The sequence below is a fragment of the Indicator indicator genome, chromosome Z (genome assembly GCF_027791375.1).
Source record: "Indicator indicator isolate 239-I01 chromosome Z, UM_Iind_1.1, whole genome shotgun sequence".
NCBI classification, from domain to species: domain Eukaryota; kingdom Metazoa; phylum Chordata; class Aves; order Piciformes; family Indicatoridae; genus Indicator; species Indicator indicator.
This window is the reverse complement of record NC_072053.1, coordinates 64111161-64124542: the sequence shown is the minus strand read 5'-3', so window position 1 is coordinate 64124542 and position 13382 is coordinate 64111161. Positions and strand designations below refer to the sequence as shown.

The window sequence follows — 13382 nt, the reverse complement described above, 5'->3', positions numbered from 1 at the left end:
ACCTTCCTGTTAGACTGCTACAGCCTAGAGAAGGCAAATTGGACTACTGTGTATTTCAGACAATCAGAACACACATTTCTGCAATCCTTCTTTTACCTTGTCCTCTTGCTTCCTATAGAGAGACTTGAGATCAAAGTGACAGGCTTTTTCTTCAAGGAGTTGGATAGTCTGTGTGTCCAGAGTACAAACCTTTCCTTCCTCTTGTTGATTTCTCTTTAAGAGTAGTTAGGAGAACCAGTTGCAGAAGAAATCCCTAATCACAGATTAGAACAGGTACAGTATACATTCAATCTCTAGAGATCCTGTCTATGAAGTTTAGCAAGTTTTCTAATACCAAGTGAATTCATTTTAGCTAATTTGCCCAATGTAAAATTTTCCTCAAGAACATCAAAAGACATGTGTCTTGTTTGAATCCTGGAGAGAAAAACTCTCTCTCCTGATTTGTAGTGTCTAATCTGAAATAAGAGACAGAGCTGTTGCTCCACAAAATCAGTGAAGTAATTTTTTTGAATGATTGCCATGTCTTCCCATTATTATTCTAGAAAATGATTACTTAAACTGTAGCCTCAAAAATAAAGCACACATAAGTATTAATGTGGCATTTACTGCTGAAAGTTACAATATAGTCTACATATGGGGATCAACAAAAAAAAAATTTCCAAATGTTGCAACTATTGCTTTATTAAACTGAACATTAATTTATCAAATTAGCAGGCTCTTTTTTGTGAAACATGTGGTTACAATATGCTACAAAGATGTCCCAAAATATAGTGGCTCATAATCTGTGTAAGGAAAAGAAAAAAAGTAAAATTGTACATCAGAATAACACAATAGTTTATGCATTCTGTTTGTGAAGGTGCCTTTCATATCTTTCTGGTCTTACAAAAGATGAGGGGTCTCTGCATGAAAAATGAAGATATTAGATTAAGAAAGGTCAGATCTGTTCTGTTTGTGTCATGCTTTGTGACTTATGCTTTCAGAGTACTTCACAGGAGCAGCTACACTAAAAAATACATGCCTTTGAGATGTGTTTAGTGTTCCTTCTATGGCACACTTCTGAAATAGATGTTCAGCTGTGCTGAACCTAATCAGTACTGTATGGAGCCATGCAGATATTATTATATACAGGATTTTCCTAGCTATATTCTGATTAAGTGATATATAGTTAAATATACAGAGAAATGCAAAGTAGAATGCTGATTCATTACTATTTAATTTATTTAATTCCAAAGGTGCTGAAATCAATTACTGGAATAGAAATTAAAAGTGCATATCTAACTACATACAAATAGATTTAAAAAATAATTTTTACAAAATATACTTAGTAATTACCTAATTTATATCTCTGCTCTGCCTTGGCCTTATGATAGAAAAGGAAATCCCTTCTTTACCATCTTCTCCACCCAAAATATTTGGCCAGAATGACTCTTTGCTCATTCTAGGTGAGGCTACTGAATGAGTGTTAAAAGTGGGAGGCCAGAGCAGAACTTTTTTCACCAGGAGCTCAAACATCCTGCAGCAGCCCAATGTAGCTCTCAGAACTGGGTTGCAAACTAGTAACAGATTGCACCATACTGGTTTCACCTGTTTTTTTGGTGCCAGCATGTAAATGAATAATCCACAGGCCCCTCAAGATGCATAAATAAACTAAAACAGAATAAATTATTCTTTTTGGCTAAGTACTGTTAAAAAAACTGAGCATTTTACCATGCTTTTGCATCAGTAATAAATAGAAAGATCAGCTTCACTTAACAGAAGAATCTTGTAGGCAACTACATACATTCCAAACTGCATCTTACTTAGTGGTGTACTTGTCTGCTGAAATACAGTCCTGGCTATTACAAAAGACAGGTCAGTAAAATATCACTCAGGCATAGCTGCTAGCAAAGCATGCACATTCATTCAGAATGAACAGCTTTACACCATGAAGTCCCAGATCAACAGTCGTCCTTGGAAGACTAATGCAATATATTTAACCCTAACTTAAACAGTGTTGTTATAAACTAGGGATTTATTCAAAGAGTTTCACTAGGATAACAGTTTCCCCTATGTAGTACTTGTCTGAATCTACATTGTTTAGATATGTCTTATCTTATTGCTATTTATTTCAACTAGTTTTGTACAGCATGCAAAAACATATTGGATCACTACATAAATACATACAAAAATTATAGAATCATAGAATCATAGAATCAGTCAGGGTTGGAAGGGACCACAAGGATCATCTAGTTCCAACCCCCCTGCCAGGGGGGGCAGGGACACCTCACACTAGATCAGGCTGGCCAGAGCCTCATCCAGCCTGGCCTTGAACACCTCCAGGGATGGGGCCCCAACCACCTCCCTGGGAAACCCATTCCAGGCTCTCACCACTCTCATGGGGAAGAACTTCTTCCTCACGTCCAGCCTGAACCTCCCCACTTCCAGCTTTATTCCATTCCCCCTAGTCCTATCACTACCTGATATCCTAAAAAGTCCCTCCCCAGCTTTCTTGTAGGCCCCCTTCAGATATTGAAAAGCCACAATTAAGGTCACCTCAGAGCCTTCTCTTCTCCAGACTGAACAGCACCAACTCTTTCAGTCTGTCCTCATAGGAGAGGTGCTCCAGCCCTCTGATCATCCTGGTGGCCCTTCTCTGGACACGTTCCAGCATGTCCATATCCCTCTTGTAATAGGGGCTCCAGAACTGGACGCAGTACTCCAGGTGGGGTCTCACCAGAGCTGAGTAGAGGGAGAGAATCACCTCCCTTGACCTGCTGGCCAAACTTCTCTTGATGCAGCCCAGGATCTGGGTGGCTTTCTGGGCTGCAAGTGCACACTGACAGCTCATGTTGAGCTTCTCATCCACCAGCACCCCCAAGTCCCTCTCCTCAGGGCTGCTTTCCAGCCAGTCACTGCCCAGCCTGGATTTGTGCTTGGGATTGCCTCAACCCAGATGCAGGACCCTGCACTTGGTCTTGTTGAACCTCATGAGGTTGGCTTGTGCCCACCTCTCCAGCCTGTCAAGGTCCCTCCGGATGCCATCCCTTCCCTCCAGCGTGGCTGCTGCACCACACAGCTTGGTGTCATCAGCAAACTTGCTGAAGGTGCACTCAATGCCACTGTCCATGGCACCAACAAAGATGTTGAACAAGACTGGTCCCAGGACTGATCCCTGAGGGACTCCACTTGTCCCTGGCCTCCACTGGGACATGGAGCCATTGACAGCCACTCTTTGGGTGAGGCCATCAAGCCAGTTCTTTATCCATCTCGTGGTCCACCCATCAAACCCATGTGTCACCAGTTTGGAGACCAGGATGTGGTGTGGGACAGTGTCAAAGGCTTTGCTCAGATCCAGGTAAATGACATCAGTTGCTCTCCCCTCATCTATTAATGTTGTGACCTTGTCATAGAAGGCCACCAGGTTTGTCAGGCAGGATTTGCCCTTGGTGAAGCCATGCTGACTGTACCAAATCACCTCTTCACTATTCTTCTGTCTCAGTAGTGCCTCCAGGAGAATCTGCTCCATGATCTTACCAGGCACAGAGGTGAGACTGACTGGCCTGTAGTTCCCTGGTTCTTCCTTCCTTCCCGTTTTTGAAAATGGGAGTAATGTTTGCCCTTTTCCAGTCAGTGGGGACTTCCCCAGACTGCCAGGACTTTTGTAATATAATAGAGAGGGGTTTAGCAACCTCATCTGCCAGTTCTCTCAGTACCTGTGGGTGTATCCTGTCAGGTCCCATGGACTTGAACACTTTCAGGTTCTCCAGGTGATCACGAACCTGATCTTCACTTATGATGAGCAGTTCTTCCTTGTGGCTCTTGCCATTAGCTTCCATGACTATTCCAGGAGTGTGGCTGGAGGCCCTTGCAGTGAAGACTGAGGTAAAGAAGTCATTGAGAACCTCAGCCATGGTCACTTGTGACCATTTCACCTGTTTCTTTTCTGAGGGGGCCCACACCTTCCCTAGTCTTCTTTTTACCATTAATATACCTGTAGAAATTCTTAGTGTTCCCTTTAACCTCCCTGGCTAGATTCAATTCAAACTGTGCTTTGGCTTTCCTAACCAGGTCTCTTGCTGCTCAGGCAGCTTCCTTATATACCCCCATTCCAGCTGTCCTTTCCTCCACTCCTTGTAGAGCTTCCTCTTCAGTGATAGTGTGTCCAGCAGCTCCTTGCTCATCCAGGCAGGCCTCCTAGCATTCTTCCCTGCTTTTCTCTTTGTTGGTATACATTGCTCCTGGACACAGAGGAGGTGATTCTTGAGTACTGACCAGCTGTCCTGGGCCCCTCTTCCCTCTAGGGCTTTGTCCCATGACACTTTGGCCAGCAGTTCCCTGAAGCGATCAAAGTCTGCATGCCTAAAGTCCAGGGTCGTAAGCTTAGAATATGTCCTTCTGGTTGTCCTGAGGATCTTAAATTCAACTGCTTCATGGTCACTGCAGCCTAAAGTCTAGGGACAACTGCTGTTACTAAGACAATCAAAATTTTCTTCACCTGACTTAGGTCAGGGAATCAGGACATTAACCAATGGTACACTTCAAATGCCCCCTCAAATACTCCCTCTGAAACCTTTGTTAATTTCCATATTTTATTTAGATCAGTAGATGTTCTCTTAGTCTGGGTCACATACGCACTAGTATTGCTTTATGGAACTGATACAGATTCCAAGTCATTCCTGGTTCTCTTAATCCTCCATTGTACATGTGAATCAGGTCTAGACAGTAGAGCTGTTTTCATGCCATGATGAAAATTAAGAAAGCTAGTATGCTTGCACAAACAGACCCAAAGTATACTTAACATAATTAACAGGCCCACTACAGAAACAGCTGTTTTGACAAAACAGCTCAAATCTAGGCTGCCCCATGCACAACTCATCTTGTCCTAAGTTCTTTACAATCCGTAGTCTTGACAGTCCTACCACTTCAGCCCTTCCCTATCCCATTGGGGCCACTTTTACCGTAGTCTAATGTATTCATGAATCAACACCCTTGAGCTTCACTGCTGTTAGTAGTCAGCAGCACTGCATAAGGCCCTGTCCATCTCTCTTGCAGAGGTTCATCCTTCCAAGTGCAAAGGTAGATCAAATCTCCTGGATGTATGTAATAGGCTGGTGTAAGGGCCAGACTGCCTGCTCCCCCAACACAAAAGTGAGGGGAAGAGTAACACACACACTTCAGGGCTGAGATAAAGAGACAAGAGTTTAATGTAACATAAGATATCACAAGCATATTACGTTAGCTAATAATCTCATTAATAATACAATACATGATTAGCTTAGCCTATTTGCAGAAGAAGCGCAGTGAAATACACAGGGAAAAAACAGCATAAAACAGAAAACCAAACCCAGCAGCTACCTGACTCCCACTCCTTCCACTGCCATGCCTGCAGAAAAGAGCCAACACCTAAGAACCCAGAACCAGCAACTGAAACAGGAAGCCTCCCATGTTGCAATCTGAACTTCAAGCCCCGTTAACACCTTGCTCCAGTTAGCACTTTCATTTTGAAGCTGGCATGGCTGCAGCATGGTATGAATAACAGCAGCAGGTTCTACTCAATCCATGACACCTGGTGAATTCAAAGGTACTGAAGCTTTTAGGAGAATACACCTGTGGAGAGATTTCAGAACCTTTCCCAATGAGATGAAGTATTCAACAAAAGTTTGATCTCTAATACATGCATTTGATCTGCTTTTCCTGTCAGATTTATTGAATATGGTTTTCTGTATAATATTTCAAAGGAGCTAACCTTCTGTCTAGCTTCAGTCCTCATCCAAGCTGTTGGTAACACCTACCCACTTATATAAGTCTCCTGACACGATTTCCCAATTTGTCTCATTAGGCTTTGGTTTGTTCTTTCTATTTTACCAGCAGATTGAGGCCCCTCAGCGGATATGTAAATCCCATCTAATACCCAGAACTCTTGCTATTCCAATATTTCTGCTACAAAACGTGGTCTCCTATCAGAGGCATTCCTTTTGGTATTCCAAATCTAGGCATAATTTCACTTAATGAGACTTAATTACTGCTCTTGTTCTATTGGTTCAATACAGAAAAGCTTCAGGCCAACAAGAGAAGAGATATACCATTAGTAGTAAGTTTTTAAACTGATTACTTCTTGGCAATTCTGAAAAATAAATTTGCCAGTATTCACCAGGAGCAATCCCTTTCCCTGCCTCTCCTGGAGAAGGTCTTGCTTGTGTTTCACATCCTCGTACAATATTCTTTGCAACTAACGTTTTGACACCAACTGCATACAGCTTCACATTCTCCACCATGGCCTCAGGGCCCATGTGAATTCTTTAATGTGTACTGAGCATTATTTTCCTTGTAAGTGGAAACGTTACGACACATTGGCCATCAGATATTACTCACCATCCCTCAGAACTCTTCTGGCAACCTAAAGTTTGTGCCAATCTTTCCTCTTCAACAGTGCAGTTTCCAGTTTCGATTCTTGTAGCACAATTAAAGGCATGATTGCTGTGAAAGCAACTCGCTTGCCTGCTTCATCTGCTTTCCAATTTCCTCAAATTATATCTGAGTTTCCTGCCTGATTAACCTTAAAATGGATCACTGCAACTTCTTTTGGCAGTAATACCACATTTAAGAGGTCCAAAATTTCTTTAGTAAACATAATATGGGAATCCTAGGAATATAACTCTTTCTTTCCAGATTGCTTCATAAGCATGAATTCTAAAGTTTATTTGGAATCTGTATAAACGTTTACTCATTTTCCTTCTATCAATTTCTAATATTCATTACAGCAATCAACTCGGCCTTTTGGGCAGAAATTTCCGATGGCAAAGGTTTTACCTCCTTTTCCTCAGTTACCATCACTACTACATATCCGGCTTTTCATTCTTCCTTAATCACAAGTCTGCTCCAGTCTGAGAGCTCTTCTGGATTATTGAGTGGTGTGTCCTTTAACTCTGATCTGATAGCATACACTCCTTCTATCACTTGGAGGCAGTCATCCTCCTGTTCTTCCCAGTTCTTTCCTTGCATTGTTTGTGTGCATCTGTATTGAGGAAGATGTCATTGCCGTAATGCAGAAATGTGATCATAGTTTCCTTATCTGGATGTTTTTCCAAATCTCTGGACAAAACATTCCCCTGGCCCTTCCTGGTTTTCAGGTAGCCTTTACAAGTGGTACTACAGACTGCTTGATTTCTGCCATTACATCCTGATCACCTTCTTTTTTCCCTTCTATCGTCTGCAAGAGACATACTTCTGCAACAAGGCATTATTTTCAGGTATATGCATCTTTATCTTTCCTTTATCAAAAGTGATTTATGCACCAAATTTATTTAACAAGTCCAATCCTAGGGGAGGTAAAAGACATTCAGATATATGTAAGAACTCATGAGTAAACACCTTTTTCTCAGTTGTTTACTCAGCTGGTTGCAATAAAGGTTTGATTTCCTGCTTTCACAAGGCCCCAGGTACTGTCATTTAAAATTTACTTAAAGGCCCTCTGCAATTATATTTTACAGAATCAGTAGCTCCTGTATCTACCAAAAATTCAGTTTCTTCATTCCCCAGCTTTAGCTGAATCAGTGGCTCTGCTGAGATACCAGGTATTTGTGCCCCAGATCCCCATCAGTTTGAGTCTTTTGCACTCACTGTCAGCAGTAAGTCAGCCTTGGACACATTCTGTGTTGTCTGCCCTTTCTTAGGGATTTAATTTTTCCAGTGTCCCAGGTCCCAGCAACAGACACACTGATTCAGCATTAATGGTGGCTGAACTATGGACAGAGGCTGAAATTCATACCCTCTACCACTTCCTTGGTTTAATTGTCAACCATTTGCCTTTTGAACACCATCTCCTCTGGCTCATTGAGCCTGGTTAGTTGTCTGTACAATAGCTGCTGCCAAGACACCGGACTTCTGCGTCTCTTTCTGCTATTTTTCCTTCTCCACTTCCTGCTGCCTATTAAAAACTTTATAGGCAATTTCATTTAACCAAAAAATTGTCATCTCTCCTACCCCATCAACTTTTTGTAACTGGATTTTCTAAAATCCAGAGCTGATTAGCCAAACCCCAAGATGTTAAACATCAACTGATTTTCCTTCTTTTCTGGACACCCACATTTGCCCATTTTCTAGCTACCTCACATAATATTTCATAAAACGCTGAGCAGTCTTCTTCAGGTTTCTGCATCACCTGGTGCAATTTAGACACATTCTGAGGTTCTCTACTCCATGGTGGGTGCTGGATACCATATAAAATTATTTGTTGGTGCTGTTTAACCATCATTGTTACTCCATTAGTATTAGGGTCCCAATGGAGCGCATGTTCTGGTACAGATCTATCAGGATTTATAGCATCCCTTGCCTCCTCTAACACCATCTGTTCCGGTAACAGCAAGTTGTTCATTAATACTTGCATGCCTCTTCAATCAAGATTATGCTTTAGAATTATAATTTGAAATGTCCTATATACCTTTTCTGGACTTTTCCTATACAGTCCCACTGACTCTTTGTATCAGCTGACGAAAAGGAAACTTTTTCATTGGATCCCTGGGCCCCATTGCTCCACAAAAGGGAGATGGAATTGTTGCCCATTGCTGCCCCCTCATGCTCCGTGTTGTAGGATCAAACTTCAGGTCCCATCACCAATATTGATGTACTGTCCTCGGTATCTTGTTCTAATTACCCATTTTTTGCTACCGAGTTTGTACATGCTCTTTCTCCTCTTCTCTGTTCTTTAAACACATTTTACCAATACTACAGTCTGAGCACACTTTTTCTATTCTCTTCATAACATCATTCACAGTATCAACAGAACACTGCTGTCACTGGGTATTAGCTGACATTTTTTTCTTGTGATTCTTTCACACCATGAGAAACAATGCCACATATGGTACTTAATCCCATTTCCTTCTTCTTCTATGAAATATCATTAATTGCAGTATTGTATTACAATTCAAAGAGCCCATCATCCAGTTTATACATTGGCCACTATTGATTGCAATACCACACTGATTTTATTTCGTTCTAAGGATCCCCTCCAAAATTATTCAATTTTTAAAAACTACAGCCCAAAGGAGAACACTGAGGAATTTCTACAGATGGGCTAGCCTCCATTTTCAGATTTTCACAGATCAACTTGCCCACATTCTTCACCATCTACTTGTGTGGTATATAATCACAGACCCACACACTCAGGTTGTCACCATCTACGTGTGTGGTTTATTAGTAATTACAACTGTCACTACAGAACTTATACCAGTATTATATTTACCTGTTTTTAGGATTACCTGATCAGTGTCTCTAGGAATGTTGTTGTATGTCTGTGTTGCTTACCACATCCAGACTGGGGAGGAGATCTGCCAGTCTCTCCATCAATTCATTGGTGCATGCTAGACTCCAAAGCAGTTTTCTTCCTTCATGTGCAGCAAGACGACCCAGGCAGGGCCTTATGGATGTCCCATCTGAGTCATCAGAAAACTGCTGTCTGAAAAATGGGTTTCTTTACCTGCTGTACAACAAATCCAATCACACACAGGCTGAGATACTGATTTATTAACAAAGTTACACAAGTCTGGAAGCTAGGAGGTCACCCACAATGCTAGCACACCTCCAACAAAATTCCCCATGTATTATATACAACTTCTTATCATCAAACTACTGTTCAAGCACAACCTTCCGATGCCCAATTGGTTTACAGTTTCACCTTCCATTAAACCAGCAGTATCTGCAAAATCAACAGTGCATGCAATGAGAGGTGGGGCCTTATGGGTAAGGTGCTTCTCAGCACAAGGAGGGGGTGTGGCTTATTTTTATAATGATAGGTTAATGAGTAAAATTCACTCATTAGGAACATGTATTGCAACAGTTTTACACCTTCATGGGTTCTTTTTTTGGCAACAAGTCCTTGGTTCTTTAGATATTGATGTCCTTTATGTCTTCTTCTTACACCCTTTTGTTTTACTTTGATGGAACTTCCTGTACAGGCTATGCATCATCAATCTTTCAGCTACTCTTCAAGGACATAGTTGCTAGCAAAGCATACATTGTTTATTTAAAGTGAACAGTTTTACACCATAAAGCCTCTGATCAATGGTCCTCCTGAAGAAGAGCAATGCTATTTATTTAACTCTAAGTTAAACAGTGTCATTATGACCTAGGCATTTACTCAGTTTCACTTGGATAACAGCGAGTCTCCTGTTCTCCAAGTGATGATGGATTTACAATACCAGAAAGCATTACAGAATAGAGAGGGAAGCACAAGATACCAGTGTCTTGTAATTAACACAGTAGCCTGAAGAACAGCACATTCTTAGTTTATGAAAATTGATTGACAAATACACTTCCAACTATTGAACTACTCATCTGTATGGGAAAAAAGTAAGCATAGCCACCTGAAATCCTAGAGAATGTGGGGATGTCTTAGAGCATCTGAGTGATGCCTGCTGGCAGGACTGCAATAGTGAAGAGAATTAACTTTTTGAAGGAGTGTCCTGTCTAGCAGTATTCTTTCTGAAGCAAATGGCTTTGAGGCAGCTTTGCTTTTAGTGACTTGCTGTCCCACTTTACACAGCAGTTAAGCAGTGATCTGCAGGTGCAAACACAGGCAGAAGTCAAAGAATCACAGAACGGTCTGGGTTAGAAGGGACCTTCAAAGGTCATTTAGCCCAAGCCCCTCTGCAGTAAGCAGGGGCATCCTCAACTAGATCACATTGCCCAGAGCTCCACTGACCCTCACCTTGAGCATCCTTAGGGACAGGGCCCCAACCACTTTCCTGGATAACCTATTCCAGTATTCCACTACCCTCATGGTAGTCAGTCTTACACCTGAACTCCCAGGCTCACGTTTTATGCAGATTATAGCAATTACGAATATTCAGGCTCTTGCTGTGCTGTAGAAAATGCATGACCACTACCTTCTTCTGTGCATTCTGGTGCAGGCTGTGGGGATGCAGGAAGGATGGAAGTCAGCATGTCAGGGCTGCAGAGAAAAGCAATGGAGATGGGAGAACCCGAAAGAGATGAAGAGGGAACTGATTACAGCAATACTCTACGGGAAAAATACACATCCTGCCCCAGTGCCACCAACGCAGGCCTGAGTTGCTGACATAAGGAACATCACCTCATGGCGACTATCAAGCTGCTGAGCGCTAAGAGGGGGGAAAACTTCCCCTTCTGCCTAGTGAACGACGTCCCTCCTCCCCGCTCACGGCCCAGCTGCCTCGTCCCGCTCCCTCGCAGCTTGCCTCCTCCCTCCTCGGGCCTCCCGCAGGCCGCGACAGCTCTGCCGGGGGCCCCTGGACAAACTTCTAACGAGCCACCACGCCCGCCCGCCTCAGCGCGCCCGAGATGCCCAACACCGTCCCGTCCGGAGGGAAGGAGGCTTCCGCCACACCGCTGCCAGGAGCGGGGCGTACCCCGGTGTGGCGGAGCAGTCCGTCCGGCGTCCAAGCTGGCTGCGGAGGCGGGGCAGGCTGGGAGGAGGTGGCACCATGAAGTCATAAATGACGCAAGGCTCCCGGAAGCAGGCAAGAGCGGAGGGAACGGCGGAGGAGCAGGCGACTTTCCGCCGCTGTGGTCTTTAACTTGGCGGGGCCGTTCCTCTCCTGCCTGAGTTTCTGGTCTCCTCTCACACCGGACAGTGCCTGCCGAGGCTATGTCGCTCTTCCAGTCTGCATTGGACTTCCTGGCGGGTCCCGGCTCCCTGGGGGCCGCCAGTCGCGACCAGAACGATTTCGTGGGGCAGACGGTGGAGATGGGAGACATGAAACTGCGCATCAAGCGAGTTATCGCCGAGGGTAAGACCAAACGACCGCAGCCAGCTGCGCCTGCAGCCGGGCCCTGCGGGGTGGGCCCCGTTGCTGCTGGGCTGAGCTTCCTCTCGGGCCTCAGACCTCCCACTCCCCTTGCTTGGCCAGGAGGGCTTCCTTATTGGCAGGCCGCGCCCTGCGAGGAGAGGCCTTGGGCAGGCGACGGACTTACGGGGCCGGTAACTTCCTGCTGCGCCGGCAGCTTACCTCTCTGAAAGGCTTACTGGGTCCTTGCTACTGCTTTAGCTGGAGGCCATGGGTACCAAGGAAGGTGTTTGGCGAGGACTGGGTGTAGAAGCAATACTCACTGTTACTGCTGTTAGCCTTTAGGAATATGTATAGAGGTCCAGTGTGTCGTGTGAGCCCTTATTCTCTTGCTTTATGACTTAAAGTGCTATCACCATGTAACAGTTCTCAAAGGAGTTTATAATCTGTCTAGAACCTCATGGAAATGATGGATTGCATATATACTTAAAAAAGAAGACAAGAAAAACAAACAACGGAACGCAGAGTGTGCCAAAGATGCAAGTTTGTCTGTGCTGCTGTTTGGGTTTTTTTGAATTTTGGAAATTCAGGAACACAAATGTTAGGAGGCTGGTCGACTTTGCTGGAATACAGGAATTAGATTTCTGGGCAGTTTTCAATTGCAGTGAAGACATCTTAGCACAGCACTTGCAGATCTGTTAAAGTACGTTCTATGATTGGTGTGTGCAAATTACTTTGAAATTAGCACAAATTTGGATCTTAGTGTTCTTGTGATCAGAGGAGTTGCTTTATTTTGGCAAGCAGAAGAGACATTAAAAGCTTGTCTCAAAAGACTAAAACGTGAATTTGTCCATGTTAATGCTGTGACATAATTCATTAACTTTGTACAAGTGGTTGGTGTTGTTTAGGTAAAATACCTCAAAGCTATGTTCAGAGCTCCTTTTTCTTGTTGAAGTTATTTTCTATTAATGCTTCTTACAACAGTCTTGTATTAAAATAGTTTTATAAGTAGATTTATTCATTATTCTTTTTCCTCAGATGAGGATGGAAGAGAAATTTGATTCTTCAAGATTAGCTGCTTGAGTTAAATTTAGACAAAATCTGTTTGTGTATAACAACAGGATATGGTCTTTGTTTTCTGTTCTTAAAGGCAAAGAAGTTATTAATTTAATGCTTAAGCACTTGGCATATGATCTCAGACAAAGCCTGTCATTTTTTTCCAGTTCTGTCTTGGGCCTTTCTTTTATAGTTTCTTTACAAAAGATCCAGTCAGAGTTGTGAGTGAAATATAAGCTTTCCATATAATGTGACTGCAAGGTGAACACAAACAAAACAGCTGGTGCTGCTGACACTATGACATTCCTGCCAGGAGTGACTAGAGCAGTTTCCAGAGAACACCAAAGGAAAGGAAGGACAGGAAGCTGTGTTTCAGATGTAACTGCTGTGCAGTTCCTGCTTCTGAAGCAAGTATTTCATACTTTACTTTGGCAGCAGCCTCCTGTTTCCCAGGATCTGACACAGTCTTTCTAAAATGGTAGGGGAAAGGTGACAGATCAGGTGATTTAAACCAAGTCTAATGCTCTTGAGAATTTATCTTTGTGTTCCACATTTATCTCAGTATTAGGTTTTTATTTCGTGTTT

General features: G+C 43.1%; 1 protein-coding gene across 1 annotated transcript in view; it reads left to right on the top strand.

The window, feature by feature from the left end:
• Positions 1–11529: 11529 nt before the first annotated feature.
• Positions 11530–13382, top strand: part of GAK (cyclin G associated kinase) — a 75056-nt gene continuing 73203 nt past the window's right edge. The window contains exon 1 of the mRNA XM_054397987.1: positions 11530–11744. Within this exon, the coding sequence (XP_054253962.1) occupies positions 11603–11744 (142 nt within the window). The 5' untranslated portion in view covers positions 11530–11602. The remainder of the gene's footprint in view (positions 11745–13382) is intronic.